Here is a 14,496-nt window from a genome sequence, read left to right as displayed (position 1 = left end):
GTAATACGTCCTCCAGTGATGCCATAACCAACACTTCTATTTTTGTGATTGTTTAGATATATTGTATAGCCTTCTAGCAAAAGTTTGCTTATGAAGATTTCAGGTTTTGCTGGCATGAGTTATTCGTTTTTCACTTGCTCCCATATAGTGTGTTAGTTTTCCCCTCAAAATCTGTTCTGAAGTCTTGCATGGTAGTATAGGAAGACTAGTGAGCCTGTAGCTGTCTGTATCTGCTTCTTTCACAGGTATAGCTATAACGTTCATTATTCTTTATTTCTTCAGATGCTGTTTGTCAAGTGACTAAATATGTAGAGGGGCTAGGGAGTGAATTTATAGATACTCTTTTTATGTAGCGAACAGTGAAGTTTCACAAACATTTCTAAGCTGCTGCTCCCAGGAGAGCTGATCATGCATTCTACCCTCCCTAACGGCGTGTTCCCAAGCTGCCTTTTCCCTTTTACCAGCACCAGTCTTCATATAATTGCACAGCGAATCTGATCAAGGAACTGATTCAGGTTAAAAAATATTAAGCTTGTGGCTGACTTTCTCAGTCTGGTCCACTATGTTTGGATGTATTTGGTGTCATGGAAGGAACCAGCTAGGGATGGGAATAAGCGGTTATATTACGGACCAAATGAGACCGCCCCTTTTGGTAGCAGTACCAATTTATACTGTTGTAAAGGCTTCATGGAACTACAGCGTAATTTCATGGTGGGTTTTAGTCTAGGTCTCTAGAATTTTTTTAGGGGTGTTTTACAGAACAAGGAACAGTTTCTGCTGTGTTACTTAGAAGAAACTTTTCACTTTTGTTTGTATGCGTGAATAAAATATGTCAGCTGTATCACAGTTATTGTGAGCAATCCTGAGAAAATCTGAGGCATTTAAAATTAGTTTGGTCTTCAAAGATGACGTAGTATTTGATGTTTAAATATACTACTATCTGTGATTGATGCAGATGGATTGCACAAAATCAGGCTAAACTATAGTGAAGACTCAGCTGATGGCAGTAAACTAAATGAAGATGAGCTTATAGATTTTTCTGAAGACCAAGATAACCAGGTAAAGAATTTAGCAATTTTATTTGGGAAATACAAACTGTTGTGTTATACTTTGAATGGGTGGCTTAAAAGCTGTATACACATTGTAAATGTGCATTGTCTAAAGCTAGTTATCTTTACAAGTGTCAAATCCAAAGCACTGGTTACCTACAAAAATTTGCAAATCACCTGACTGGAGAGGATTGTACATTTGTTCATTAAACTGTGTAATAGGAAACTGCTGTACTGATCCTGCATTTCATTTTCTGAGTCTTTTGCATAGTGACAATATTACACAACGATTTTAGTGGAAACTCTGAAAGTCAGCACATTTCTATTTTTCATCTCCCCTATGCCAATTGTTTATCTACCAGACCCAAGAACAAGTTACTCTTCTTTCAGCTGTGTTTCCTGGACATAAACAGAGGCATTTATAAGGAGTTGCTACTCTGCTGGTTTGTTTCACTGGTGCTTCTCCTAATCAAATTTGAACAACATGGATTTATAATCAAGTTGTGTTCTTGTTCAAATTGGAAGACGTTTAGATTTTAGAGCTGTGGAAAGACTGATCGTTAAAATGTCCTTTACTGACTCACAACTGGATACAAGGGCATTGTTCCATAGCCCTGTTGCTTCTACACTGTAAGTCCAGTGTGAGCAAGCTAGGAGTTACACATTTACTCTTTCTAATTGGCCTTTATGTTCATGTTTCAGGTGTGTGACTCCAAGTTGTCTGAAATAAAGAATCGGAGGCTATCAAATATACAGTCTAGGAATTACCTATTTTTCACCTTTGAGTCCAGAACAAACAATAATTTTATAAAGTCTACAACTATTTGTAATGGCTTTCAAATAGTACGTATATGTGTGCAGAAATATAAAAGCTCCAGTTTATGTTGAAACCCAACTATGCTTTTTATACAGACGCAGCCCACCTCTCCTGTCATGCCACTTGCCCAAACATTCCGTGATTCTCACCTGATGGAAGTGCCTTTCTATTTTGTAGCAGTTAGAGTTCCCTGAAGATGGAGAATGAGTAGTAGAGTGTTTCCAATCTGAAGTACATGGCATGAAGGCAGGGAAGAAAGCAGATGGCCAGCTGTGTTCCTTGAGAGGAGGCAAAGACGCCGAGTTCCCTCATTGCAGTGTAGCTTAGAACTTAACTCAGGCTGAAGCTGCCACTGGTATCTTCTAGAATGCACAAAGCAACTATAGAAGTGGTAGACCATGACAAGCTGAGTGCACCTTCACATCTGCCAAAAATGGAGTTGAGGCTGCAACAAACAAGTGTATGAGGAACTAGGCAGTAGTTTCTAATACAATAACATCTTCATGGCATACCATGAGGATTTCAGTCACAGGATCCTGTGTGTTAGTGAAGTGTACATGATTCTCACCAAAAATTTCACAAATTGTGCTGATATGGGGGGTTCTCATTTTTGGAAAGCATCTCTTTCCCTATAATGCAATGGTCTGTGGTAGTTATAGTGAACTCTGTAGAAGGGTAAGAAACCTTGGATCATTGCGTTACTTTTAGATACAAGAACTTAGTGGTTTTATTCATAAAACTTCCGTATCCTTTATAGCAATTATTATTGAAATCAAAAGGTCAAAGGGTATTCCCAGGTTTGTGGCATGACTGTTTTTGCAACCTGCGATACATAGTATCATGGTGGTTTAATTTTCCTTGCCCTAAGAACCAAGTTGGTGCATTCCAGAGCAAAGATCAAATTTTATTTCTGAATTTGTGCAGATTTTTGTCTCATTCCATCTAGGAGATAACATACATGAAACCGCCAAGCAAGTTTCTAGTAATCATTAGCAAGGGAAGGTATTGATAATTTGGATTATAACCAAGTAATGGAGATGCAACTCTTTTAAGCCAGCAATGCTTTGAAAATGTCAGTTGCAGCTTTTTTCTAGTTTCAACAGTCGTTAACTCCGTGTCATTCCAGCACGGATTTGGAGAAGCCATGTGACTAAAAGTTGGTAATGCAAACTTTACAAACAAGGAATGGTTTCAGATTAAAGCTACCACTTTATTAAACTTATGTTATTGGTCTTGAATAAAAATGGTAAGTATAGCAGTAATTTCTTCTACATCTGTTTGAAAATCAATATTAGCTTTTAAACACCTGTAAACATGTTGCTTCTGTAGGAAGACAGTAGTGATGATGGTGGCCTTGTAGATGATAACTGTAATTCAGAAATGGGACAATGGCACCTGAAACCTACTATCTGTAAACAGTAAGTATTAAAACAGTTAAAATGGAAATTTCATAAAAGTTTATGAAATTTAAAAGACAGTAATTATGGGAAATGGTCATATAGCAGTCTTCAAACACTTTAATCAGCATGTTATTAGTATTCGAGAGAGAATTTTATACTTTGTAGTATCATCATCTTCAGTGAGCAGAAAATTTAATGAATGAAACTATGAGTGAGATAATAGCTTTTTGGGTTTCTGTTAAGCCTGTGTGCTGCTTCAGGCAATTGAAGATTGTTTCTTCAAATAAGGCTGTTCTTTGATTTCTTGCACTTAGATTCCTACAAAAAGAAGGTGCAGAAGCATGTTTAAAAGTATCCTTTCATATTTAAAAAAAAAAAAGTCTTTAAATGAAAATAATTAACTAAAATTAATAGTAAAGAAAAGCTTTGTCACCACTCAAATTAGTACAGGAAAACAGGAATAATTTTAACTCCCCCCATTTCTTAGCTAAATGTCGTCTAGCTGTTTCTCTTTATTGTCTCTTTTTGTTCTTAGTATTATTCTTCGTTCTCTCTCTGTCTGTTCTTAGTGTTATTCTTTTTTCTGTAATAAGAATGTTCCACAATACTAGGTTCAGTTACTTTTTTTTTTTTTTTTAACTTTTTTGCCTGTTTTGGATTTTCAAACTCTTAAAATTTATTTTTTTTATGTTTGAAACCCAGAAATTATGTATTAATAATCAACTGCAGTTGCTTGCATTTTGGTTACTGTTAGCATATTTTTAAATTACTTCTATACGAAAAAGAAAATTACCTTGAAAAGGCTTTCACTTTTTCCCCCTCACCCCCTGCCAAGTACTGGATTGTGCATTTTTAAAGAGCATTGCCTATATAAATAATAACTTTCTTTTATCAGAAATTAAAACAAGTACAAGTAAAAGCAAACATTATTCAAGTGACGATATGCTTATGCCTAAAAAATTGCATACATGTAAAATAATTTATAAATTGAAACAAACCTATACATAAATGCATGCAGATATTTTGTCTGAATTTACTAGTTTGCAGTTTCTATAAAGGATGCCTTGTCTGAATGCATGTGTGTTATTGTTAGAAAACAGAAAGCAGAGCTTTGTGAAAAGTAATTTGCTCTTATTCTTTAAAATGTATCTTACATCTATTGCTGAGATTCTGAATTCTGGTATGAGTTAGCTGTGATGTATAAATCCAGCTGTTGCCCATAAGGCGGCTGCTGTGATGGTTACGTTTGTAGCTACTGCAAAGGTAATACCCTCTACATCAAGTGATAGGATGAAAGCATCTGTAGTGTGCAAGAGAGCGTTCAAGCACACTTGGTTCTCTAGAAAATGTTTGTTTATGGATACGTTATTTTTCTAAAGTCTATCAAATGGAGTACACGTGTGTTTTGTGGGTAACTGTCAGGTAGATTTCAGATTCATTGGTTGTCATTACTTCTTGAACTTGCATACCTAGCGTCGTCTTAGGTGCTGGGGACTGTCCCATCTCTTCTCCAGCTGCTACTCCAGAAGGATGTTTATGGGTTCTGTGCCTTACTTTCTGGTCTCTTGCCAGTGTCCCAGATACTTGTGCATCTACAAGAGCACTAGACACCTGAGGGGTTTTAGGCAACTAGATTTTGCCTGTAGCAAATGCTTTCAGTCTGACAGTACTGTATTTTCTAAGTGTATTCTGAAGTTCTCTGTACTTAGTGTATAGTTAAATCTAAAGATAACTTTGCATTTAGCTATTCAGTTAGGGGATTACGGCAGCGCTGGCAAAACTTTGTAGTATTGATCTCGTTTTGTTCAAGGTCCCCCCCCAAATTATTTTATAGCTAGCTAGCTGTGTGACATTGTGTTTTCCAAACTGCTGTAAAGTATTGTGTACTGAAAAATTCTGTTCTCTCTTAGGCCCTGCATTTTGCTTATGGACTCACTGAGAGGCCCTTCCCGGTCAAATGTTGTGAAAACACTGAGGGAGTAAGTTTCCTATCTGTTTTTTTTGTTTGGTTTTTGTTTGTTTTTTTTTTTTTCCAAAATCCTGCAAGAAAACAGAAGTTTGAATTTGTGTGGTCTTTTATCATAGATACTTAGAGGTGGAATGGGAAGTCAGGAAGGGCAACAAAAGAAGCTTTTCCAAAGATGTCATGAAAGGTTCCAACCCAAAAGTGCCACAACAGAACAACTTCAGTGATTGTGGAGTGTACATACTGCAATATGTGGAGAGCTTTTTTGAGGTATGTATACCTGTTTGTGTACCTATTTTTGGGGGGGGGTCTCCTATAGCAATCAGATATGAGCTATTAAAATTATTACAATAATAAAAGGCTCTCTAGTGTAGCTCTTAGACCTATTAGTTAGATTATGCATTATAAATTTATACATTAACATAATAATTTTTGGAAAATAATTATCATTATTCATTGTGCATAAGTATCAGAAATTGGAAGCCATGGAATGGTCTGAGAGAATATGAAGAAAATATATTTAGAGTCTTCCTTTGTGTTCTTATAGTGCATACCGTTTAAAATTAACCGGTAAGAAACAGTGTTCAAATTTGAGTTCAAAATCTAAACTAAAGATGTGGTACAAAAAGCTTGCTCTTTTTTCCGTAAGAAATGTGACTCTGAATAAATTCATGAATATGATACAGCTAGTTTTTTTAACTTGCTTTAAAACACATAAGTGGAATCATTACAGCTAAATGCCAAATCTTGATTCCATTGAAGAACTTGGTTAAAATCTTGCTGACTTTAACTGTCTTGGTCTTCCAGTTACAGCTCCTTTCATAAGTAGAGGCATTAGCACCTTCAGGTGTGGGTTGGGAGGAGAAATGATGGTCAAGTGAGATGTTGTCTGCATGGGACGCTAACTGTGTTTACAGTCCATAGTACTTTAGAGCAGCGTTCCTGAACTCTCCTGTAGCTAGCCTTTCCTGAGGAAGCTGGCGTTTTCTTCTCCATTCCTCCACCCTCCCCTCGTTCAGACTTTATATGGGAGCAGCAAGGCTTTAGCAGAGTGCATTCATGCAAATCGAAGCCAAAAGCTTTTGCTTTACCAATGAGTCCTTGAGAGCTCAGGACCGTCCTTGAGTGCTTCCTGTTTTGTACATGGGGGATACGAGCAGCCACCCAGTCTTAATAATCTCAGCCCCTTTCTTCTTGCAAACTGATCGCTGAATTGTGTCGGGGTGAATCCCTTGTCCTGCCCGATCTTGCAGCATGCGGCAGCTTTGCTGGATGCGTCAGGTAGCAGACCGCAGGGTGTTGTCAGAAGTAGGGCTGGCGGGAAGGGAAAACCTGTACTGGCTGCGCGGCACTGGAAAATTGCACAAAGTCTCGTTGTTGTCGCGGCTGTACGAACGGAGCGGGGGGTGCGCTCGATTTGATGTTTGGGGACTCTGCGGGCACATCCTCTCCTTCTTCGTGGACTGCTGTACGGTATCTTCTTTTTACTAGTAAGGGCTAGAATCATGATGCGCGTTTTTGAAAACCGAGGCTCGCCGGACGGGGCCGGAGGTGCGGTCGGCAGCGCAGCGGTCAGCCGTCCCGGCCGCTCCTCCCACGCCGTCCCCGCTCGCCTCGCTGCGCCGCTAGGGGTCGCCGTGGTGCCGCCTGCCGCCGCGCCGCGCCGCGCCGCGGGCGGCCGGGCGGGCTTGGCCGGCTGAGGGCGAGACCGGCCGACCGAGAGCGCCCGGGGGGGGGCACGACGGGGAACGGCGGTTCGCCCTGAAAGAACTGCAAAGCGAGGAGGAAGCTCCGAGGCGGCAGCGGAGCACGCCCACAGCTGGCTGCTGACCCGCGGCCCTGCTTTTCTTCCCCAAACTGACCAGCAGCAGCAGCAAAAAGCCCTGGTTAAGGGTGTCTTCAGGTGAATTTGGCATACCTTGCTATCGCTGGTAACCGCACTGATTGGTTTTTGATCATCTTCTTATTCCTTTGTCTGGCCTAGTTCATAATGGAAACGGTGGAAAACCTACTCAGTTCTTGCCCGTGGTTTTCTGCATCTTTAGTGTCATTCTTCTGAAGTCTGCTTACTGCTGGTGTTAAGTAGCTTCACTGGCAAAGTCAGTTCAATCTAGTGGGTTTTTATTGCCAGACTATCTAGCTGATGTTCTGTTTGGACGTGGAGTAATGCTGTTAGCGCAGCATAAGGCATTGTCATGTTCCTGTGTGGAATGTGACTAGATTTTTCCCAAGTCGCCTTGCTAGCATTAGCTCAGTGGATGAACGTTATTTACTCTTAAATAACCCCGTTAACAATGTAAACTAGAATACACAAAGGGAGGAACTTCTCTGAGAGAAAACACTATTCCACACACTGTTGTTTGGTTAGGGTGAAACCGTTGTACAGTGTCACAGAAGTGGCACAGATAACGTCTCGTAATAATCATTCTCTTAATTCTTTAGATGAATGACCTCTAGCTAGAAAACAGAATGTAAGTATAAAAAGGGCTGGTGATAGCCAGGGGCTTTTCACAGGCGCTGTTTTTTTTAGGGTGAAATGTGAAACTGACTTTCCTAGTTGGTTGTGGTATTTATAAAGGTATTTATAAGGGCAGGAGTACTTAGCAACGGATTCCTAATTAGCTCTAGATTTTGATGCAAGTCATCTTTAAAAAAATGTGCTATATTGTTACAATAATTTTCTCTCTTTTTTTTTAATTAGAACAATTTTGCAGTGAAATGCTTTGTCTAAAAGATGTAGCAAACTGAGTAGATTATTTGGGCGCTTTTATAACCAGAACTGTGTTCTGCACAAACGTTTCTCTGTAACATACCAAAGCTTGATTGATTCTACCTTAATTGTACATGTACAAAACACCAAACTGTAGAAATTTTGTTCCATGCTGATGGAACGAGGTGAGGAAGAATGTACTTTTCCCCACGACAGTTCTCTCCGGTCTTTTAGGTTGTAACTCCTTACTGTAATATTCAAATGACCTTTCTTTTCAGAATCCCATTCTGAGTTTTGAACTACCAATGAACTTAACAGACTGGTTTCCACGCCCAAGAATGAAAACCAAAAGAGAAGAAATACGAAAAATAATCCTGAAGCTGCAGGAACAGCAGAACAAGGACAAGAAGGGACAAAAGGACCCAAGTTCAATGGAAAGATCTTTGCAGGAAAAAACAGAACAACTTATCAACAGCAGCTCAGACTGAATGTTGTATCTGTTGCATGTTAGCTCCACAATCAAAACTGAGATATACATTTTTGTCTGCCCAGACTAAAGATTTGGCGTATTCTCTGCTCAAAGTTACTTGGGAATGTTTAATGCCTGTATAAATGTGTGTCATAAAATGATTTAATTCCCACAAAGATGTGTATTAAGTAAGCAAGTCTGTACATATGTTAATGAGGCCAACTTTTTCAGCATTTGTAATTACTTTTTTTCCACTTGTTAGGGAGCTTTTGTTATGTATTTCTGTTAATAGAACTTAAATAGCGACTTCTAAACATAAAGCAAATAAAGAAAATATTTATAGGATAAAATGGTTAACTTTTTCTTTTTCAGTAAAGTTGTAATGTTACAGGCTTAAGTAACACATAGGGAATGATTTGGTAGTGAGATAATTAATTCATATTTTGACACTATTTAGTTGCCCTTTACAAGATTATTCTGCTTGCGCTACAAACAATAATATGGGTAAGTGTCTCAGTGTACCATGGCCTCAGAGAGGGTGATTCCCATCCTCCCAGTATCTAAGTGTAGGCAGTGTAATAGTTACTAGGACTGCTTCAGATTTGGGGTTTTAAAAGATATGCATTGCAATTAAAATTCCACCCTTGCTTTAGTGGGACGGGCTAGGGAAAGGGGGAGAATGCTCCTTGACCAGGGATGACTATTCAAACAGTATTATAAAAGTGGTTTCAATGAAGTGATCTTGAGTGATACTATTAAATCATATTTTGTGGATCCCAGTTGTTGTACAGGTGTATTTTGAGACTTTCTTCATTATAAAATTGTATTTTGGTAAGTGTACTTGGAATAGCAGATTGCCCACATTACATTTTCTATGTTACAATTCTGAATGTTACATTCATATGTGCTTTATCTAAGTAATGAACATTTAAAAAGAAAAAAGTGTATGATTACTATTTTTTGTAATATCCACGCAAAAAACCAAAATACCAGTGTTCATTGCTTGCTTGTTTGTTCTTGGCTTTAGGTAGCATCAGACTAATGTTGGGATTTGTTTGGATATTTCCAGTGTATTTTGATTTTATAGCAATCTAAAATGCCATCGTTGCTTAAGCTGCAAACGTAGCCTTTTATCCCTGCTATAGAAAGGCTTTGGTATTCAAATGAGGAAAGTAGGAGATGGTTTGTGCAAGGATACGTATACGGTCTTCTACTAATATAGCTATCTTTGATGGGAACCAGAAACTTGTCTCTTCCCCGGGAGGAATCTGTCGGGGGAAGAGAGGCACCTCCTATTCCTCCTTGCAGATAGCATTTTCTCTCCTGGCTTTTCCACTGGGAATATCATTTGTCAGTCCCTTCTCCCAGAGAGAAGCAGCAGAGAATTCACTAGCTGAACTCTGTGTCCCCCGAGATCAATTTTTATATACAAGATCGAGTCTAACCCAGTACTTCAGGTTCTCCGTGAGTTTTGATTCTCACTAAACCCTGAAAACACGGCTGCTGGTGACGTTACTGCCAGGGCATTTCTGCACAGATGACTATCTCTGTGAAACCCTCCGTTTAAAAGGGGGTTCGCTCACCAAGGCAGAGTGATTGCACACAGAGCAGTACAACCATGGGCTGCTAATCTTTTGCACAGATAACCTGTGGCATTTAGGGGAGTTGTTCATTCCCTCTTCTCTTTCTTCTTGCATACACCCTGGGCCCCATGGAGAATATGTAAGCACCACGTATATACGTTATGTTAGAGGTGACTCCTACACAGGTCTCTTGCTGAAAGTATGTGGGGGCAGTCTTCTGGACTACAAATTATATACCTAATGTGCACACCTCCAAGTTGTTTCCTCCATCAAATTTATCCAGTGTTCTTGCTATTGTTGGGGAAGATCTGTGATAAAATAGTTTTGGATTGTTTCCCTGCAGGGTCTTGTATATCTGGCTTTAGTGCAGCTGACAGACTGGAATAGTAGGTTATACAAATGCAAGTACATCAGTGATGGCTTGTAGAGAAGGAAGGAAAATAATTTCTTGGAAATACAGGGAAGAGACAACTGCAAATAGAATGTATTCCTTCCCAGTCTAGTCTTTCCCAATGGTATGTTCTAATTACGTGGAATATATCCAAATTTGATCAATATAATAGTTAGTTTTCCTTTTTCCAACGTTTGTGATGCAGGTTCATAATTTGATGCTGTAGAACTATTTGGTTCTCTTGCTAGGAATGGCCTGGTGCTTCCTCCTTTTCCTTCCTCTTTCCTGTCCTGCCTTTTCTTCCTCCCTCCCCCTTTTTCAAAGCTGTGAAGAAAGTGTTTGATTTATTATCATTTACTGTTAAAGGTCTCGAGATCTTCAGTCATATACAGCAAGCTAATATACATGTTAAATATAGGAAACTTATTTTTTTAATAAAATGTGATGTTAATAGAAAAAACCCACAGAATTAAGAATGAGTTATTTAAAACCTTACTGACTTGGTTTAAAAAGCTCACTCACTGCCACATGTGCATGTTAGGTATTTGTTCTTAACGTAAGGGTCCGCTACACTACAGTGTTTTGCAGTCTGACAAGGAGTTTTACCAATGAATTTTCTCAATTGGATTTATTCAGTGGAAGTTAGTGGGGTGGGGACTAGGTATATTTATTCAATAATTATATGATAACACATACACTCTGAGGAAGGTATAAGTTGTATATTTCTTTATAAGATTTAAGATCACAAATGCTTTAGGAGTAGCATGACTGCGTTCTGCAGTGTCAGGTATCAGATGGCTACCTAATTAAATGTATCTGTTTGTATTGTTTTTCACGTGGGGTAGAATAACAGTTAAGAATTCTTATAAAAGTTTTAGATTACTTAGCATAAAAAATGCATGCACTTCTGGTGCACATTTGCAGGATAGCTGCAAAAGCAGAAGAGACATCTAAGTAGTCCCTTGTGACATTCCTATTTTTCTTGCTTAAGAAACTGAGCACACTCTTTAAAGACCAGAGACTCCAAACAGAAGAGCTGTGTTGTTGACTTTTGAGGTTGCACCACGTGCTCCTCTGGGAAGAATCTAACTTCCAAAACATTCAGTAAAGAAAGAGTTGAAAAATCAAGCAGACTTTACACCATGATGAGAAAAACATGCTGTTCATTTTATTTATTTTTTATGTATTGCACAGCAAATGAGTAAAGCAGAACAAGAAGCTTTTGCATGTGTGATTTTTAATTCCTGTTAACGTAGTTCCTCTGGAAGTTGGAGTGAACTACTAGGCTTTCCTGATGAACAACTGCAGCAGTTTCCTTGGTTTAGCAATCCCCTGCAATTTTCTACTCAGAGTTTTAAATAGACTGTATTCTCAGTCACTGGTTAAAGCTTTATATTGCCCTTCATTGATAACATGTTACTTGTGTTTTAGTATGTGAACAGAAGAAGTGGCTGTAAAGGTGCTTGTTCTTTGGAGCCCTGATTCTTGGGGCCAGGACGATGAGAGGTACTGGAGTCTGGATAAAAGATTTTATTTCATTTTGGTATGACAGTTTTTATAACAGTCTGTCTTAAATTCTACATACTCAGTACCCCTAGAGAACCTCTGTGTAGTGGCTTGGGTTTGCAAAGGCACAGCATCTCCCCAAGTCTTCTGACTCTTCCCATCCACTTTTGGAAACCAAAGGGGAGCTGATGTTACAAACTACAACTTTGAAACAGTAAGAGTGAGGTAACAGCCATTGTACTTACCTTTCACCACCGTATTTTTAAACCATTTCTGCTTAACTCAGTCATGCCCGCTCAAAGATGCGATGAAAGATGTCTGTTTTGTAGGGTCCAGTCTGGTTCAGTGAGGCTGTAATCTGGAAAGTGGCTGTTCTCTCTGTTGTGGTCTGTTGTAGTTTTCCGACAGGCTAGATTTTGCTTGCTTTTAACAAATGTGCATGTGGACTCGTGCAGGCCTGTGGGTACAAAAGGAAACTTGGTAATGTACACCGTGCCTCAGGGATTCTTTATGCAGTTGTGTGAGTAATTGCTAGCCGCAACCTAGATAAACAGCCAGGTTGTTTCTTTGCTAGGTCTTTTTTTTTCTCTTTCTTTTTTGTTTTTTTTCTGTGAGGCTCGTACTTGATGTTCTTGGGGGAGAGTAAACAGCACTATTTGCGATGCTTGATGCTTAAAAAGTTATAAACTACGTTCATATATGAAAATATATGAACAGAAGGCTCTATGGATTAAAAAGTATCCAAATTCTAGTAAACAAGAAAGAGACTGACCTTGTTTGCCTTTTTTTTTTTTTTTTTTTTTTTTGTCTTCTTCATACCTTCTTATTTTGTTGCGTTCTGTGATCAGATTCTCACTAGAGTTCTTTGGGGTATGACTTTACCCCAAACAATCATCAGTATATAATGGTAAGGAATTCAGGAGAGGGAGGAAAGACGACTATTACTATTTTTTAAATAAAAGGTTCTTGTAGATGAGAAAAAACAAAAGCAACAAAAAAGATGGATGTACTTTGTAAGCAGATGGTTTACTTTAATGGAATAGTCAAATCCACGTAGTATATGTGTCCATTTGCGCAGTATCGTATATTTAGACAATACTTAACAAGTTCCATCTTGAGGACCAGATTCTCTTTTATTTGTAAGCTGACTGAATACCTTTAAGGTTAATGGGAGCCAGACTGGTTTGTTTCAGCCGAGTATTTGTTCCCCTGCAAGCTGTGAGGAGTCCACTTGAGGGAAGAGCACCCTGCTCCGGCCAGCCTGCGCTTCTTGTGTTCAGAGTCTGTTTAGACTCTGGTCTTTAACCCAGAAATTAAAACATGTTAGATTTCCCCCAGTGGTTTAACTTAGTGAAATTTATCAACTATTTACACAAAACTGTATCTGTTTAACAGTATTTCTAAGTTTAGGAACTTAGTTTACTTTTGCACATACACTGATGTCAACTAAATATACATATATATACACACACACTAAATATACATATATATATATACACACACACTAAATATAACTAAATATACTGATGCCAACTCACAGCAGTAGTTTGCAAACTGTTACACAAGCCTCTACCCCCATTGTCCTCCAAATGTTAACAGTTTTGAAATCAAGCTCTGTGACAGTGCCTGTTGACATCAGGTTTGTCCTTCCTAACTCAAACTTTGGAAAACTAACGTTGTTTCCTTTATCTTTACACGTATGTAAGGAGTGCAGTGGTAGCCTGGATAGGGATGTTAGTATATATTGGACCAAACCTGCAACATTAATTGTAGGAACTCTCAGGAAATATTTGGTTGGGAATTTAAAGCTCTAGGATGAGTGCATTATTTATGCAGCAGGCTGAAAATAGAGTAATTATTTTAGCTCTAGAGAACTTCATACTCTGTAACTTCAGGCCTGGAACTTTATTTCATACTATACAACAGGAACATGCCAGATAGTGCATCGGTTCTGTAATACAAAAAAAAATCAGAGGCTAACCCCAAAAGAGCACTATTAAAACCATGACATATTTCTCACATAAAATGACACTAAATACGACATAAGTTGCATTGGAATGCAAACAAATGGAGTATGTTTCTTACTTAAATGTTCCTTGGTTCTGAAACCTAAACTGCTTTGTAAACAATATTGTAATAATATCTGTCTGTGTTACAAAAGGGCAATAGAAGGCCGTGAGAAGTTGTACAGCTTCCTCCCATCCCACAAGATCACTGAAATTTCTAGACCTCAAACAAAGTTTGCACTGACTCCTTCCACTGCAAATGAATGTTTAGGTTCCAGAACCAAGAAGACATTTTAAACAAATGTCTGGATTAATGTGTTGAATATGTTTGTATGGACAGCTTATGGTATGACGTTTAATTAGAAAGTGATACAGCTTTTTTTTTTCCCCAGGGAAACCAGGCCTTTGTTTTGCAAAGGCAGTGTTCCCTGAATGAATTTGAGTTCTTTTTTTGCTCTACATCTTACTGTACAGTCGTTTTTGTGAGCTTTTCATTCTACCCTCAATTATTCTCAGTCTTTCACATATAGTTCCCTTTTTCGTAGGGACATTGTCTAATTCTAATGCTTTTATTTAGACACTAAATTTTTCTGGCCAGT

General features: G+C 38.5%; 1 protein-coding gene across 3 annotated transcripts in view; it reads left to right on the top strand.

Annotated features, from left to right (window-relative positions):
• Positions 1–10,845, top strand: part of SENP6 (SUMO specific peptidase 6) — an 83,329-nt gene extending 72,484 nt beyond the window's left edge. For all 3 annotated transcript variants that reach the window (XM_030006007.1, XM_030006000.1, XM_030006014.1), the window contains 5 exons: positions 956–1,059; positions 3,196–3,284; positions 5,177–5,245; positions 5,352–5,502; positions 8,221–10,845. In XM_030006007.1, the coding sequence (XP_029861867.1) occupies positions 956–1,059; positions 3,196–3,284; positions 5,177–5,245; positions 5,352–5,502; positions 8,221–8,430 (623 nt within the window). In that variant the 3' untranslated portion in view covers positions 8,431–10,845. The remainder of the gene's footprint in view (positions 1–955; positions 1,060–3,195; positions 3,285–5,176; positions 5,246–5,351; positions 5,503–8,220) is intronic.
• Positions 10,846–14,496: the final 3,651 nt, after the last annotated feature.

This window comes from Aquila chrysaetos, chromosome 2, assembly GCF_900496995.4.
Source record: "Aquila chrysaetos chrysaetos chromosome 2, bAquChr1.4, whole genome shotgun sequence".
NCBI classification, from domain to species: domain Eukaryota; kingdom Metazoa; phylum Chordata; class Aves; order Accipitriformes; family Accipitridae; genus Aquila; species Aquila chrysaetos.
The sequence above is the reverse complement of the archived record's forward strand: the minus strand, read 5'-3'. Positions and strand labels throughout refer to the sequence as shown.